At 35.0% G+C, this 18,523-nt stretch overlaps 1 protein-coding gene across 1 annotated transcript in view; it reads left to right on the forward strand.

The window, feature by feature from the left end:
* Nucleotides 1–18,523, forward strand: part of PTEN (phosphatase and tensin homolog) — a 103,220-nt gene that overhangs the window by 56,726 nt on the left and 27,971 nt on the right. The window contains exons 3-4 of the mRNA XM_055425157.2: nucleotides 15,578–15,621; nucleotides 17,447–17,685. Of these exons, the coding sequence (XP_055281132.1) occupies nucleotides 15,578–15,621; nucleotides 17,447–17,685 (283 nt within the window). The remainder of the gene's footprint in view (nucleotides 1–15,577; nucleotides 15,622–17,446; nucleotides 17,686–18,523) is intronic.

The raw sequence follows: 18,523 nt of genomic DNA on the forward strand, positions 1-18,523 counted from the left end.
CTCTCCATTTTCATTTCTAATTTGATTGATTTGGTTCTTCTCCCTTTATTTCTTGATGAGTCTGGCTAGTGGTTTGTCAATTTTATTTACCTTCTCAAAGAACCAGCTTTTGGCTTTGTTGATTTTTGCTATGGTCTCTTTTGTTTCTTTTGCATTTATCTCTGCCCTAATTTTTACGATTGCTTTCCTTCTACTGACCCCGGGGTTCATTTCTTCCTGTTCTAGTTGCTTTAGATGTAGAGTTAGGTTATTTAGTTGACTTTTTTCTTGTTTCTTGAGGTGTGCCTGTATTGCTATGAACTTCCCCCTTAGCACTGATTTTATAGTGTCCCAGAGGTTTTGGGTTGTTGTGTTTTCATTTTCATTCATTTCTATGCATATTTTGATTTCTCTTTTGATTTCTTCTATGATTTGTTCATTATTCAGCAGCGTGTTGTTCAGCCTCCGTATGTTGGCATTTTTAATAGTTTTTCTCCCGTAATTGAGATCTAACCTTACTGCATTGTGGTCAGAAAAGATGCTTGGAATGATTTCAATATTTTTGAATTTACCAAGGCTAGATTTATGGCCCAGGATGTGATCTATCCTGGAAAAGGTTCCGTGTGCGCTTGAGAAAAACGTGAAATTCATTGTTTTGGGGTGGAATGTCCTATAGAGATCTATTAGGTCTAACTGGTCTATTGTATCATTTAAAGATTGTGTTTCCTTGTTAATTTTCTGTTTAGTTGATCTATCCATAGATGTAAGTGGGGTATTAAAATCTCCAGAAAGAAAAACACCAATACAGTATACTAACGCAGAGCAAATGATAACCCTGTATACGAGATAGCAAAAGAGACACAGATGTATAGAACAGTCTTTATGACTCTGTGGGAGAGGGTGAGGGTGGGATGATTTGGGAGAATGGCATTGAAACATGTATGTTGTCATATGTGAAACGAATCACCAGTTCAGGGTCGATGCATGTTACAGGATGCTCGGGGCTGGTGTGTGGGGATGACCCAGAGGGAGGATAAAGGGAGGAGGGAGGTGGGAGGGGGGTTCAGGAGGGGGAACTCATGTACACCCGGGGCAGATTCAGGTCAATGTATGGCAAAACCAACCAATATAATATTGTAAAATAATTAGCCTCCAATTAAAAAAAAAAGTTTAAAAAAAAATTAAAAAAAAAATCACTTCAGTTCTAAAAAAGTATAAGGGTAAACTTATATTAAAAAAAAATCTGCATACAGGTTTTGCACGAGGTAGGTAAGGTTTCCTTGAAGATCATAGGCCTCTGCTGCCTTTTGTTTAGTTCCTCATATATTTTCCCCCAATTTTGCAGTTATTTACAAGAGAAAAACTCCTATACCGGTACTCTTATAATGGTCAAAAGTATATACATGCTCCTGTAAGAGAAATTTTAAGAGATAGCCCCTTTATATTGAATGCCAGTGTAAAAAAATATTTTTAGAACAAAGCTTTTTAAGGCTTATTCATTATAGACTTTTATCTGGTTACAGTAACTTTGCCTATTGTATAATAATTTATAATGTTCAAATTTTCTTTTTTCTGAATTGATAGTGAAAGACAGGGAAGCCTGGCGTGCTGCATTCTGTGGGGTTGCAAAGTTGGGCACAGCTTAGTGACTGAATAACAGCAACCCATAAGTTTGTATTGATGTCCTCTAGAGATGGCAGAGTGAACATTTTTATTTTATTCTCTCTCCCTCACTAATGGCAGACATTGGTAATCAATCATCATATTCTTTCTCAGTCTCCAACCTGGATATTGTTTTAATAGCCTTAGCATTGCACCTCAATAAGCCACCACCAGTTTGGCACCTATTTGCCATCTTGAATCTATTTTCATTTTACTAGCTCAATCATTATTATTTTGTGGAATGTTTAATTTTATGAAAGTTTACCCTTATAGATAACTTTTCTTTTTTAGAACTGAAGTGAATTTATTTTTAAGTATGTGTTATAAGGAATCAAATGAAACTATTTAGTAAGCCTTTGTCCTTTCTGAATGGAATGTAGAAAAATAAAAGAATGGGAAGCAGAAATTCTTAGCAGTTGTGCCCATAAATAATCCTTGAACATTAAAAAAGGATAACAGTTATCTTTGAATATACATTATAAACAAAGTAGTTACTAGCTAAAGTAACAGAAAAATTGTGTTGATGAAACTGAAGAACAAGCTTTTCATGGCTGGAACCTCTATGAGGGGTTTAAAGGAATAACACATTACTAGCATTTTAATTGGAGAAGGAAATGGCAACCCACTCCAGTGTTCTTGCCTGGAGAATCCCAGGGATGGGGGAGCCTGGTGGGCTTCCATCTATGGGGTCACACAGAGTCGGACACGACTGAAGTGACTTAGCAGCAGCAGCAGCATTTTAATGAATCGTTTCTGTTTTGCTGATATCATTTCTCACTGATGTCAGATTTGTGATTTGGCACCAAGTGTGTGCTAGTAAATTTTTCTTTTCTTTTTTTTTTTAATATCCTCAGGACAGGCTCAGTATGAATGAAAATACAATTAAGAAAAACCTCCCGAGTCTTTATAAATAGGGATTGCATGAATCTCATTAAAACTAATTATGTCTCAAAGAGGACTGTTGTCACATAAAAAACTTTGATTCTTGTTTTTTATACTTCAAAAACAGTATATAAAAATAATAATTTTATGTAAACTCTAAAAAATACTGTTTAAAAGAACCTAGACTTTCATGAAGCCCACTCTTTGGAGGTAAAACAGTGTGATATAACTTCATCAATTCTTACTTTTTTGGGGAAATACATTAGGACAGAAAACTTTTTTCTTTTGAAAGTAGTATGTGCTTATGTTTTAACAACAAAATTGTAAAAGTGTTGAAAGTAAATCATGAAAGCGCCCATCTTTCCCTGTAAACCCAGGATAACCACCATGACCATTTTGGTATGTGTCCTGTCACTCCTTTGGGCTCCAGTTTACGTGTACAGGACTACCGTATTTGAATAGTATTCCCTGGAGCTGGGCAATGGGATGTGTACATTCCTATTAATATAGTGTAGGTTTATGTATTTGGATTCAAATCATAAAGTTACCAAACTCAGAATGAGCTGGAAATGAAACATTAATCCTCCATGATACCTGCTCTCCCCTCCTCTGCTCACATTGACAGTGTAGGCTTTCTAAGAGAAAATTGTATTTTGTAGATTATTTTTTGCTTATTCATTTTCTCTCATAAGCAACCCGTGGTGGAAGATACAGCAGGTAGCAATGAGTTGTTGTTTATTAAATTTTATGATCAGTGTCCTTGAAATAATTTGTCCATGTTTTAGATATTCTAATTATCCTCAGCATTATCTATATTGCCAACCAAATTAAAATAGAAACTGAGAAAAGTCTAAAACTATGTATATAGCTTCTAGAACAAAAGATAGAAATATCTTTATGAACTGTTTTTGTGTATGGAAAGATTTCTCAGAGAAACTACAAGGTTCTAAACAAAACAAAAATGTGATATGTTGAATTTTATAAAAATTTAAAGTTGTTAATTATCAAAGCGCATTGTTAAGGAAATGGAAAGGCAAGTTGCACACAGGGAGCAAATATCTGACAAACGACTTACACCCAGAATATATAGAAGACTCCTTTAGATCAGTAATAAAAAAGACAATCCAGTTGGGGGATAAAATGAGCCAGTAACTTAGACATTTCACAAAAGAAAGTATAAAAATGACTAGTAAACAAACAAAGGACTAGAATTTTTTAAAAAAACAAACAGTGCCAAATGTTAACAAGACTGTGGAGCAACTGAAACTCTTACAGTGTGGTCGATCTGTGGAATAGAACAGCTGCTCTGGAAAGATGTTCAGTAGTTTCTCACGGAGATAAGTATACACCCACCCCTATCTACTCTGTGACCCAGCAGTTCTACTCCTAGCTATTATTTACTCAAGGGAGTGTAAGCATATGTCCTCATAAAAGACTTGCTCAAGAATGTTTATGCACTTTGTTCATAATAACCCCAAACTGTTAAATCCCAGATATCCATCGAAGAATGGATCAGTGGTGTTATGTTCATACAACGTAATAATAATTGGAATAAAAAGAATGAGTTAGTGATACATGTTACACCATGGATAAATTTAAAAAAAAAATAAGGAAGTCAGTTAAAAAAGAATGCATACTTCATTAAATACTAGTAGCTACCTGAGAGCTTGGTAGGGCTTTGTTGCAAGTGGGCAAGAGGGAATTTTCTGGGATGGAAGAAGTGACCTATATTTTGATTGGAGTGGTTGTTACAGAATTCATAGAATTGAATACCTGAGATCTATGTATTTCACTATATGTAAATTTTACCTCATTTTAAAGAAAAATCCAAAAGTACAAATTGAGAAATATCCAGGAATATAGAAGATAAAGAGGGTAAAAGAGACAGGAGTGAAAGGGTCTGTAACATACTGCTTTTTCCTGTAATATTATTTATAGTTCAATAGAAGTCTTTATAGCAGAATCAATGCTTCCTGGGTTGGTTGAAGTAGTGGGTTAAAAAAAAGAATTAGGAAAAGTTGCACATACCTTAAATATTTACGTATGAAATACTGGAATCAGATAGATTCATAGGGTTTATTAACAACCACTGCCCCATGGCAAGAGTTCATAATCTTATGCCATGTATCTTGTAGACAGTCTGTTGAAGCTTATGAACTGTTTCTTAGAATGATTTAAATTGATAAAATAAAATTCATAGGATTATAAATATGCATATTTATTAATTTTTATTATAGTGGTTATAAAATGTTTTAAAATATCTATATAATAGTAGTTATAAACACATTTAAATCTATTGGCAGGTCTAATGTTAATTTGGCAGTGTTGATTGCAAATAATGGTTTGGTATCTTCAGAAACCGTAATGTGACATCAGTTAGTGATAGTGTTTTAAGTACTCCTTGATTGACTGTGTAACATACTTTTTCACATTCAAGTATATGGACTTTCCCCCCCCACCGCCCTTAATCCAGTCACATGTTTTCATTCTCCCATACTTCCAGTAGTTATGTTGTAATTTTGATTTTGCCAATATTGAGTTTTTATGTCATAACTAGATAAATGTCATTTATAGTTAAACCCATTTGCATGCAGAGTTCCAAAGAATAGCAAGCAGAGATAAGAAAGCTTTCCTCAGTAATCAGTGTAAAGAAATAGAGGAAAACAATAAAATTGGAAAGACTAGAGATCTCTTCAAGAAAATTAGAGATACCAAGGGAACATTTCATGCAAAGATGGGTACAATAAAGGACAGAAATCGTAAGGACCCAACAGAAGCAGAAGATATTAAAAAGAGGTGGCAAAAATATACAGAAGTACTGTACAAAAAAGATCATGACCCAGATAATCACGATGGTGTGATCACTCACCTAGAGCCAGACATCCTGAAATGTGAAGTCAAGTGGGTCTTAGGAAGCATCACTATGAACAAAGCTAGTGGAGGTGATGGAATTCCAGTTGAGCTGTTTCAGATCCTGAAAGATGACGCTGTGAAAGTATTGCACTCAATATGCCGGCAAATTTGGAAAACTCAGCAGTGGCCACAGGACAGGAAAGGACAGTTTTCATTCCATTCCCAAAGAAAGGCAATTGCAAAGAATGCTCAAACTTCCGCACAGTTGCACTCATCTCACACACTAACAAAGTAATGCTCAAAATTCTCCAGGCCAGGCTTCAACAATATGTGAACTGTAAACTTCCAGGTGTTCAAGCTGGTTTTAGAAAAGGCAGAGGAACCGGAGACCAAATTACCAACATTCGTTGGGTCATCAAAAAAGCAAGAGAGTTTCAGAAAGCATTTATTTCTGCTTTGTTGACTGTGCTAAAGCGTTTGACTGTTTGGATCACAACAAACTGGAAAATTCTGAAAGAGATAGAAATATCAGACCACCTGACCTGTCTCTTGAGAAATCTGTATGCAGGTCAGGAAGCAATACTTAGAACTGGACATGAACAACAGACTGGTTTCAAATAGGAAAAGTAGTATGTCAAGGCTGTATATTGTCACCCTGCTTATTTAACTTATATGCAGAGTACATCATGAGAAACGCTGGGCTGGATGAAGCACAAGGTGGAATCAAGATTGCCAGGAGAAATATCAGTAACCTCAGATATGCAGATGACACCACCCTTATGGCAGAAAGCAAAGAAGAACTAAAGAGCCTCTTGATGAAAGTGAAAGAGGAGAGTGAAAATGTTGGCTTAAAGCTCAACATTCAGAAAACTTAAGATCATGGCATCCAGTCCCATGGCAAACAGATGGGGAAACAGTGGCTGACTTTATTTTTCTGGGCTCCAAAATACTGCAGATGGTGATTGCAGCCATGAAATTAAAAGACACTTGCTCCTTGGAAGAAAAGCTATGACCAACCTAGATAGCATACTTAAAAGCAGAGACATTACTTTTTCAACCAAGGTCCCTCTAGTCAAGGCTATGGTTTTTCCAGTGGTCATGTATGGATGTGAGAGTTGGACTATAAAGAAAGCTGAGCACCGAAGAATTGATGCTTTTGAACTGTGGTGTTGGAGAAGACTCTTGACTCCTTGGACTGCAAGGAGATCCAACCAGTCAGTCCTAAAGGAGACCAGTCCTGGGTTTTCATTGGAAGGGCTGATTTTGAAGCTGAAACTCTAATACTTTGGCCACCTGATGTGAAGAACTGACTCATTGGAAAAGACCCTGATGCTGGGAAAGATCGATGGCAGGAGGAGAAGGGGACAATAGAGCATGAGATGTTTGGATGGCATCACCGAGTCAATGGACATGAGTTTGGGTAAACTCTGGGAGTTGTTGATGGACAGGGAAGCCTGGTGTGCTGCAGTCCGTGGGTTCACAAATAGTCAGACACGACTGAGCGACTGAACTCAATATAAACGATATAGTATATTTTGGCTGGTTTTTCCTACACATATTGTTTTCCCTTCTTCCTCCCGTTCTCCTTCTTCCTCCCTTTCTCCTTCTTTCTCTCTCTCTTATTTAGTCTCTGCTTTCTTAACTTTAATTTGTCCCTAAACTTGCCCCAAAGTTTGAATCTCTGGGAATGTTTGAGCACATTTGGCATTATGTCAATTTCATCTTCTTCAGGAACCTTCTGATCGTCCCTAAACTGACTTAGTTGTTCTCTGAGCTTGCTGTATGACTGTCTACTTGAGATGTTCCTTCACTCTTCATTCAGGGATTCTCTGTTTTCTTCTCATCAGTTTAGTTCTTCAGTTTCTAGAGCTTGTCATCTTTTTTTCATCGGTTTCCCACCCTTGTCTTGGTGGAACACATTTTCTCGTAATTTTCTTATAATTTCCTGAGCGAGAGAATATGTGGAAATCAAAATTATTTGAGACTTTGCTTATGTAAAAATCCCTTTATTATAGATTCACACTTGTTTTATACTATTTCTTGCTGTAGAATTCTAGACTAGGAATAATGTAGAGTCAGAAGGTTTTGTCTAATTGTTTTCTAGCTGCTGGTGTTGCCATTAAAAATGATGAAGTTATTCTGATTCCAGATTTTTTTATGAAACCTGATTCAGGCAGTTTGTAGGATCTTCAGTTCAGTTCAGTTCAGTCGCTCAGTGTTGTCCGACTCTTTGCGACCCAATGAATCACAGCACGCCAGGCCTCCCTGTCCATCACCAACTCCCGGAGTTCACTCACACTCATGTCCATCGAGTCAGTGATGCCATCCAGCCATCTCATTCTCTGTCGTCCCCTTCTCCTCCTGCCCCCAATCCTTCCCAGCATCAAAGTCTTTTCCAGTGAGTCAACTTGCCGCATGAGGTGGCCAAAGTATTGGAGTTTCAGCTTTTGCATAAGTCCTTCCAATGAACACCCAGGATTGATCTCCTTTAGAATTAGGTTTATCTTTTCAATATTCCAAAGCTTCACTAAAATATGTATGCCTTTATTTGGGTCTGTTTTAATTTTTTTTTTAATCACTCATTATACCTTTTCAGTTTGGAAATTCATGATCTTCAGTTTGGGGTCTTTTTCTTGAATTATGTCATGGATTTCTTCTCCTTTGTTTTCCATCCTTTTCTCTGGGATACCTATTCATATGTTGCATCTCCTAGATTTTAGGTCTTTTAAGATCATCTCTTCTCTTTTCCATTTGTTCTTCTATTTTTTTTTATTTCCTCAGCCTTATGAATTTCTAATCCCTCTATTACTTACCTCACAGGATTTGATAAGTTTATATGCATAAAGTATCTAAAGTAGTGCCTGGCATGTAAAGTGTTGGCTGTAATTGTTGTATAGTTTCTTAACTAATTGTTGAGAGCGAGGTCTTTGGTGTTGATTTTTGACATAGTAGCTGTATGACCTCGGGCAAGTCCTGTAATTTCTTTTACCTACTTCCCTCATCTGTAAAATGTGAATAAGCTCTACCTCTCAGATGTTTGTGAGCATCAAATAAGAATATGTATCTGAAAATGTTTAATACACTGCACAAAACTAGTAATTACTTGCATCTTTCAAATATCAAATGTTTTTAGTTAGAAAGAAATGATGACTGAGTTACCAAGATTATTTTTAAGATTACTTGATTGCATGTGACTCAGAAAAATGTATAAGCTAGGTAACTTGAGCTAAATGCTAATAATGCTTTTTAAAGAAGTTATTTCTTAACACTCAACTTCATTATGTTAGGCTGAAGAGAGATTATGAAAAGATTCATTTTATGAAAAGCTATGGCTTTACTTCAGATTGTATAAATCTGTGTAATATAATAATTATATAAGAAGGAACTGCTTACTAGCTTAAACCCATGGAGGGAATATTTATTGGATTTTATTTTTCTTAAATTACATTTGAGATTAGGAAAAATAGAATCTGTCTTTTGGTTTTTCTCAATAGTATTTATGTAATTGCAAATGTTAGCTCATTTTTGTTAATGGTGGCTTTTTGTTTGTTTGTTTTGTTTTAAGGTTTTTGGATTCAAAGCATAAAAACCATTACAAGATATACAATCTGTAAGTATGTTTTCTTATTTGTATGCTTGCAAATATCTTCTAAAATAACTATTGAGTGAAAGTTGTTTCCTTGTTAGAGTGAAGTAGAGTTAAAGATAAAATTTAACAGAATTGTATTCCTAAAAGAATTAGTTCAAGAAGTCTGATTGAGAGCATTGTTAGGTCATTTATAAAGTGTAGTGATGAGCTAAAACAATGTCAGCACAGATTCATGTTGCTTGATCTGCTTTAAATGACTTGGCATCTAGCCCATCTTTGCGCCCATAACTATGTGGTAACTGGAAGTGTAATTCACACAGAGCTTCTTTTAAAGCATCAATGCCATCTTCTATGGAGGGAAGCGTCTAATATAATTTTATTCTGTGTCTCTAGGTCAATTGTTTGAAAAAGTTATTAGTATATTCTCTAACTGTATATAAGATAAATAAGTTACCTAAAATTGTTAAAATGGGTGGTTCTTCTTGTTTGAGGCAGGGGTGTAAGGATTGCCTGTTGAATCAGCTAGCTGACCTTATCTTTAACTTTTCCTTTTTTCTTTTGACTTTGTGAGTAGAGATGTGGAAAAGAAAGAAAAGAAGGAAAGAAAAATATGAGGAAAATATTAATATCTTACTATTTTTGCCCTTGACCATTTTTTCTTCCCCAAATATTGACCATTTTCTAATTCTAAAATATGATATATAAAATGTGTTATGTTTCTACATGGCTTTTATTTTTCTTGTGTGATATGTATGAATTGTGCATTGGAAAAAATTTTAATCCCAAGTTATGTATACTATCCACTATTTTAATTTCTGTAGGGTTTATCAGATGTTAGAAGAAGATTCTTTTCTAAAGTGGGCTTTCAAATATTCACCAAAATATTAAAGCGTCTCTGTGCCTCATTGGGAGAAGGCAATGACAACCTGCTCCAGTACTCTTGCCTGGAAAATCCCATGGACGGAGGAGCCTGGTAGGCTGCAGTTCATGGGGTCGCAAAGAGTTGGACATTACTGAGCGACTTCACTTTCACTTTTCACTTTCAGGCACTGGAGAAGGAAATGGCAACCCACTCCAGTGTTCTTGCCTGGAGAATCCCAGGGATAGAGGAGCCTAGTGGGCTGCCGTCTGTGGGATTGCACAAAGTTGGACATGACTGAAGTGACTTAGCAGCAGCAGCAGCACCTTATTGGCTTATGGGATGTTGCTTTTTTATCTTTAGTGATCTTTGTGCTCTGATAAGACTTCAGAAGATCTGAGAGTGACATAGGCGCAGGTGTTGTTTCTCTTAGTTGTAAAATGATTTCCTCAGATCCACAAAGAAGCAGACATTTACCGAGTGCCTGTTACATGTTGGACATTGTAAAACATTAGCTAGTGCACAGGTGAATAAGATGTCGTTCCAGCCCTCAAGTAATTAGTCTAATGTAAAAAGTAGACAAAGTATTATAGAACAGGTAACTCTGTATAGAAGAGAGCTATATGGACAACAGTCAAAATAGTGATTGCCTATTATAGGGAAGATTTCATAAAGAACGAAATGCTTGAGCTGAGGTGAAAAGAATCATGAAGGTTGACCTACACACTTAGGAAGAGGGAAAATGATGTTGTAGACCTAGAGAATGGCATGTGAGAAGCTTGGTGGTGTAATACTGTCTAGTAATATGGCAGTAATTATGCCAGATGTGGCCAGATTTGGTCCATTTGGTCAGATTATGGTGTGTGGAGGGAGCAGTGGTATTAAAATAATAAAATGAAAGAAAGTAACAGGTGCTGTAGAAACTTAGTTTAGGTGGATCCCAGTTTACAAATGATCTGTGCATATATCTTTCTCTTTTCTGGATTAACCTTTTCTGCAACAACTTTTGTTGCAGGTGCCAGAGGTTTATGTGAAGGATAATAAGTCACAGGGTTTTGTAGTTTTTGAACAAATGGATTCAGAATTTAAGTTTTTTTTTTTTAAAAAGAGGTCATGAACTGTCAAAAGCTGGAGTCCACTAAATGAGTCATTTTGGATTTAGACTCTCAGGATTGAGCATGTAGAGCCCCAGAAGGAAGGCTTTAACATATATCCAAAGAAAAGAAAGGAAATACTTTTCATTCCTGTATGCAGTGGCTTCCTGCTTCCAGAATTTAGAACTTAGGTTTGTACTGTCAGTATTGTGGGTCCCCTGTGTTATTTGGTTAAAGTTGGCATTGGGATCTAGCCTGGAAACTTGATTGCCTGTTTGTATATCCAAACATTGGACTCTCACGTTAATGAATTGTCTCATAATTAGTTGAGAGCAGCTTTTGGTGCACATATTTTAACTTGCTTATTCCCCCATCCATTTAATGGAATCATAGAACTGGAAAGTACCTGAAAGAGATCATTTAGTCCAACCTTCTCATTTTACAGATGGGGAATCTGAGGCCTAGAGAAGTTAAGTGAGTTGAACAAGGTCACACAGGTACATATGTTAGCAGACCATCCATTGTTGATACCAGTATTCCCTTTCTGTTTTTTTTGTTTGTTTGTTTTAACCTCCCCAAATTTTACTTACTTCAGAAGTTTCTAGAACTACCAAGTTGTAGAATGTTTTGATTTCTGACATCATTTTTCAATCTTCTTTACCTATCCCTGTTTATATTTCTGGTTCTGGGTAAGTGAGTCTGATAAATAGCAGATGTTTCTATTTTGTTTCTTTTATTTTTAGAATATTAATAACATGATATATGTCTTTGAAACCATATGTAAGTGGAAAGATCTTAAAATACTTGTGCTTAACATACCTATATTTAATAGTATATTAAATTTTTTATGGCAACTATGACATATGTGGATGAAGATGAGTTCTTAACATGGACTTTCTAATAATTGACTATCTGTTTATATCTCTGTATTATTAGGCATTCAGTAAGGTTATTTTAAGAAAGGACAGAATTAGCCTCAAGTCATTAACCAAATTCAGATATACTTGGTGAATTAGTACATTAATCAATTCGTTTTGTGCAAGTGTGTGTATTTCATCTTTGTATGTTCCTCTATAATCTATCTTCTGAGGGGGGTAAGGTGAGGAGGGGGAAGATAGGGTTTAAAGATATAATATAGTTCTTGCCTTTGAGGAAGTTAAATGTTCCTTAGATACTGATTTTTAAAAGTTTGACTATTTCATCATATATTCTCTTTAACATACAATTCTCCATCCTTTTGTGGTAAACCTTTAGCTGTTATTAATTTTTATCTATTAAGTTTTCTTTTGTAAGATAGATAGCTCCGTTGAAGAAAGTAAAGAAGAGACCTACATGCCTAGCTGAATCTATGGCAAGTCTCATTCTCTGGAAGCTTTTCATATTAATCTTATCCCTTTCTTCACTTTCTGCTGCTTCATAAAAACTGTTTCAGTGTATCTTCATTTTTCTTATCTCGTAAAAGCCAAAGGAGATGATGACTTTAAAAAGATGTCTTTTGAATTCTCTTTATAAAGAAGCATAAATGGTTAAATCTTCCTAACACTTGTCTTGGTCAAATCCCATTTCCCATTCATGTATGTTCAATTTTGGTTTGTTTTGAAAAACTTGTCCTATCACTAATATACCACAAAAAATTTATAATGAATAGTGTGTGTGAGTGTGTGTGTGTGTGTGTATTTGTGCAGTTATCAGAGAAGGTTTTAATTAAGGGTCGTCTTTTTTACCCTACTAACCTCTCACCAGATCACTTTTATCCCTACCAGACCCAGTATATGTTTTCACATACTCCCTATCCATACTTGTAGAGGTTTTTGCAATTTTTTGGTCATGTTTTCATTGTCACTGTTTGTTGGTTCTGTTACACCAAATAATGCTCTTTTAGGAATGCTGACTTTGACTAAAATTTGTTATAGTTTTCTCAGTTGTTTTATATTCTTTATTTTATGTGGAAGTGTGAAACAGTACTGAGAAAAGTTTAGCTTTTGTAATCAGAAGTGCTGGACTCTTCCATTTATATATTGTGGTTTGGTGCAAGTTTTGTAATGCTCTTCTAAATCTTAGCATTCTCATATATAAAATGGAGATAATATTAACTATTATATGATTGTGAGGATGGAATCTTGTTTGTAAGGTATACACATCTAGTAGACATTTAGTAGCTCATTGTTTTCACTTTCCCTCCTTTTTTTTCCTGTTAATGATATTACTTGAGAATCAAAGTATGAAAGTAGTCATAGTGTTTAAGCTGCTGAAAAAGTATGGGAATTTTATAGATAACTGAAGCTGTATTGAATTCAAATGTTTATTTTTGTTTTACTGTCATGAGACCAGTTTCTTAGAATTGTTTCCTGGCATATAGTGCTCCCCGCGGAGAAGGCAATGGCAAGCCACTCCAGTACTCTTGCCTAGAAAATCCCATGGATGGAGGAGCCTGGTAGGCTACAGTCCGTGGGGTCGCTAAGGGTCGGACACAACTGAGCGACTTTACCTTCATTTTTCACTTTCACACATTGGAGAAGGAAATGGCAACCCACTCCAGTGTTCTTGCCTGGAGAATCCCAGGGACGGGGGAGCCTGGTGGGCTTCCGTCTATGGGGTCACACAGAGTTGGACATGACTGAAGTGACTTAGCAGCAGCAGCAGTGCTCCCCTTGTCTCCTAAGCCCTATCTTTACATGATTCCTTATAAAATATTCCATTATGGACTCTTTGGCTTCGCTGATAGCTCAGATGGTAAAGGATCTGCCTACAATGTAGGAGACCTGGATTTGATCCCTGGGTCAGGAAGATCCCCTGAAGAAGGAAATGGCAACCCACTCGAGTATTCTTGCCTGGAGGATTCCATGGACGGAGGAGCCTGGCAGGCTGCAGTCCATGGTGTTGCAGAGTCAGACACAACTGAGCGAGTAACAGAGTTTCATTTTTCACGGATTCTTCACTGTTGACCATACTCCTCTTTAATCTGTACCAAAGACAGTGTAAAATGATACTATTTTCATGGTTAGTTCTCTTCCTTATGTCATTTTTAAAAAATATAAGTGAATATGAAATTATTTAGCAAGGATGTGTATATATGCATGTCATTATTAAATAAATTTTCTTTCTAGCAAACTCAATATACTGAATTATAATATCCTAAAATGGGAAAACTTGGTTTTCAATGGTAGTATAAAAGCAGATTTGTTTCAGATCTGATCGGTTAAAAATTAGTGGATTGCAGTTTGCTTAGAGTTATTTCAACTTTCATGTGGAATTTTTTTTTTTTTTTGCCACAACCACAAGTTTTGTGGGATATTAGTTCCCTGACGAGGGATTAAACCTGGGCCCTCAGCAGTGAGAGCGCCATCCTAACGACTTGACTGCCAGGGGATTCCCTATCTTCATGTGGATTTCAGTTTAAAAACTGTTTAAAATAAAAGAACTTCACAGATATTCTCAGGATTTTTAAATGTAAAACACAGGTTCATAACTGCTTATTTGAAACTCTTTGAACTAGTTTTGTTTCAGCATTCAGAATTTTCAGTTTTTTTGGAAAGTTAACATGGAAACATATATTTTGTATTACATAACACCCCAGCAGGATTTGGAACAGTACCTAGAATAGATTATCTCACTCTTCGTTCTAAATGTATTTCTATTAATTAAAGACTACACATTTTTATAAATTCAGATCTAGTTCTCCTGCAGTTGAGTTTACCGTACAGTTAAGAGAAAATTTCAGATGTTTAAAAATTTGGGGATTTTGCAGTGGTGGATTAAGAGGCTTTATTTGTTTTAAACTGCTAAATTTTTGAAAATACCTGGTTTGGCTAGTAGTTGGAGTTACCAGGATGCTGCTGACCATAAACTCTAATGTGTGGAATCCCTTTCTGAGCCTATAAATGTGACCTGTTAATCATGAGTCAGCCAGAGCATGATAGCAAATGTGTGACTACTGGTAAAAAGACAAATTTTAGCATGCAGTAAATGTGCTAAGTCAATGTTTTTCTGTATTGATTTTACTTACTACTCTTTCATTACTCTCAGACTTTAATTAAAACTTACAACCTGAGAGATTATTGAAAAAGATGACCTTTGACTTATCTACAGAGGGAAAGATCAGGTTTAAAATAACTGAGTAAATGTTGTGTTTGAGTAGATTAGCATCATTCACTTTCATTCTTTGCTTTAAATTTTCCCCTACCTTTTTTTTTTTTTTTACTGTTTTAACATACATCTTTTATAATAATAGTTTGAGAAAACTATGTATACTCAATTATAAGGCAAAGATAAAATTGAAACTAGTTATTTACACATACTTATGAAATAAAAAACAAGTCCTTTAGATGTATAATTTTCATAAAGGAAATGGTGAAGGTGTGGATGCAGGTGAATTTGCCCTGTTTTATATTAGTGACATTACAAGTTTTGTAACCAAATGTATAAGCTCTGATTGTGTACACTTAATATTTTAAACCTAGATTTCCTTAATTGTAAAGTGTGGATTAAAGAATGGTACCTACTTCATAGGATTCTTAGGATTAAAAGAAGTAGTTAATATGAGATATTTAACATAATGCCTGGTATATTATATAGGTTCAGAAAATGTTTGTTACTGTTATACTTTTTTCCCTCAAGTGCACAAGATAATTTTATATCAAATTAAAATTTTTCTTTTAGATGTGCTGAAAGACATTATGATACCGCCAAATTTAATTGCAGAGGTAAGTATAGGTACACTTATTATGTTAGATAACTTGAAGCCAACAGTCTAAATTTTACTGTCATACCATTAATGAATAATCTCAAGTATTAAGTGATATATTTATCTTAAAGATGGTCTTAGAAAATTTGAAATTAAATTTGCTGTTGTGTTTTTGGAAATAAGTATCATGTAGATGAGGAAGACTAAATTGAATTAACTGAAAACTAGGAGAAATTTATAGACTAACAGAATAAAGAGAGGGTTATATCTGTGATTTGAGGCATTTGGCCTAATAGTAAGAGATTATAGGGAGAAAGGAGAATGACTTAATTCTGTAATGGAACATGACCTGCACAGTGGAAAAAGGTATAATGAAATATGGATAAAAGGAGCCTGATAGATGAGAGCAAAAACTGCTTTAAGTGAGTTATTTTCCAGGTGTAGCATATTTTATCTCAGAGTCCACAGAAACATTCGTTTGTGTTTGTGGAACTCTTTGAACCACGAGAGACTTGGAACGTTGAGAAGCTTGGCAAGATGCTGCCGTGATAGTCACAAAGAGAAAGTTGATGCTGTGAGCTAAAGATTAATATATTTGCCATTGTTCCTTCCTAAATATTTAGGACAGACTTTCAAACAGTTGGTTTAAGAATTCAGAAGTGCTAATAACTGAGATCTAGGGTAGATTTATTACTAAGGACGTTTCATTTTTAGTGGGTTTTTGCTGTTTACTGGTCAAAGTGTCTTAATCAAGCTTTATCCACCTTCGAATAGACATTTAACAAGTTTTCCTGGATATTTTTGTATGCCACTGGGGAAATGAAGATGAAATGATGGTTCAGCTAGGCAGATGACTGAATCAGAGCTGTCCTGATGACTCCCTGTAGTAGTAGTCATTGTCTGAATAAGCTGTTCTGTCATACCAAAGGCTTAATTGAGTGTATCTGTGTCACATTATGAATGATTTTGTTGAAGATATAAAAGACATACTTTTCACATATTTAAGTGACACAAAGGATAATTAGTTGAATGTTCAGTTTAGTTCAGTCGCTCAGTCGTGTCATGTTAGTCGGGATTTTTATAGAGTGGAACCTAGGCAGAGACCAATAAGATAAAATTTAAGTGATATATTTAAAGTCTTATTTCTGGAAAAAAATTTTTTTAAAACCTCAACCCCAACTATGGGGAACAGAGAAGTTTTGAGTTCTTATAACTTATGTGAAAAGTCCTGAGACTTTGCTTGATAAACTTTGCTGCAGTTGTATACATTATAAAAAAAAATTTTTTTAAGTGTCTTTTGTAAATGTCTTTATAGAGTTGTATGTATGCAACAGTTACATTTTCGAGACCATCTTTAAAATAACATGCTTGGCCTTTCTGTTATATGAAGCATAAAATTCAGTCTTTGGCAGGCATTGTTGATTTATTAGTGATTTGTACTTTCTTTGGAATACATATTTTGTGATAATGCAATATTATAGATATTACAGTTCCTTTTGCTAGAAAATGTATTGAGAGCCCTGATAAGAGGCTCATGTGATGTGTCACTTTGAGTTTACCTCCTCCTCTGTTACATTGTGACCTCTGATATGTTGCTACTCCATTGCCTCCATCACAAAGTGAGGAAAATAATACTTGACTTACCTGTCTAATAGATAAATTTGAGTTAATGAGAGATTATTTTCTGTTCAAAAATTAGAAAATTATCAGACAATAAATTCTTTTTCGCTATAGTTCAGATATTTTTAAACTATTTGTATGCAGTGTTTCTAAAGTTAATCTACTTATAATAAGCAATTCAAGTGAGATTATTTTCTTATTCTGAGGTTATCTTTTTATCACAGTTGCACAGTATCCCTTTGAAGACCATAATCCACCACAGTTAGAACTTATCAAACCCTTTTGTGAAGATCTTGACCAATGGCTAAGTGAAGATGACAATCATGTTGCAGCAATTCACTGTAAAGCTGGAAAGGGACGAACTGGTGTAATGATTTGTGCATATTTGTTACATCGGGGCAAATTTTTAAAGGCACAAGAGGCCCTAGATTTCTATGGGGAAGTAAGGACCAGAGACAAAAAGGTATGTTTGATTTTTTTTGTTTTTTCTGTCTTCTTAGATCTGAGAATTTATTGGAAAATAAATTTTTACAAAGATAGTTGGTAACCCTTATTTTCCTTCCTCTAAACATTTAAGTCAGTGTGCTACCTTAACTTTCATATGAGCAAATGGCAGATTCATTCAAGTTTTTCTCTTCATGACTGCATTTTCATATCATGCTAGCAGATCTTACCTATCAACAGGATTGCAAAGTTTGGTCTCATGAAATCTTTACAAAGCATTTTAAAAAGTAGCACATTGATCAAAAGTAAGATTTATATTCCTTAAGCTTGCTTGAAAATAAAATGTCTTTGGATAATAACTTGGATGCCATTACTTAGTATAATCTTTACTTTTATAATACATAAAGATTGTTTTTTGATTTGAATATTTGTAAGTGAAATTATAATTAAGATTAGTCAAAGGTTCTTGTCTTATTCAGAAAACTAAAGGCTGCTAAAAATTATTGACATATTTGTGTAATACATGTGAAAGAAAAAGTGAACTCTTGGGAGAATTTTTACAGTGATTTTCAAGGAATTTATTTCTTTGGATAGTAAGTATGACGAAACATGTTTACATTTCTTGCAAGGGGAGTTTGTACATTTCTGTCTCCAAGAAAGAAAGAAAACCAAACTACTTCAGTTAGACAGGGGAAGGAGAGCACTGTTGAGGAAGACATCTGAACTTTATGTGAAAATTTATTATAGTTTTAATAATTTTTACAATGAGGAGGGCTTTCTTTGAGTTTAAACTAATTTATTTTTAATTTAACTTCAAAACAGAGACATAGGTGATTGTAACTATCATTTTCAGCTGG

Source organism: Moschus berezovskii, chromosome 12, assembly GCF_049115385.1.
Source record: "Moschus berezovskii isolate FMDL1 chromosome 12, NW_MosBer_1.0, whole genome shotgun sequence".
In the NCBI taxonomy this organism is placed as follows: domain Eukaryota; kingdom Metazoa; phylum Chordata; class Mammalia; order Artiodactyla; family Moschidae; genus Moschus; species Moschus berezovskii.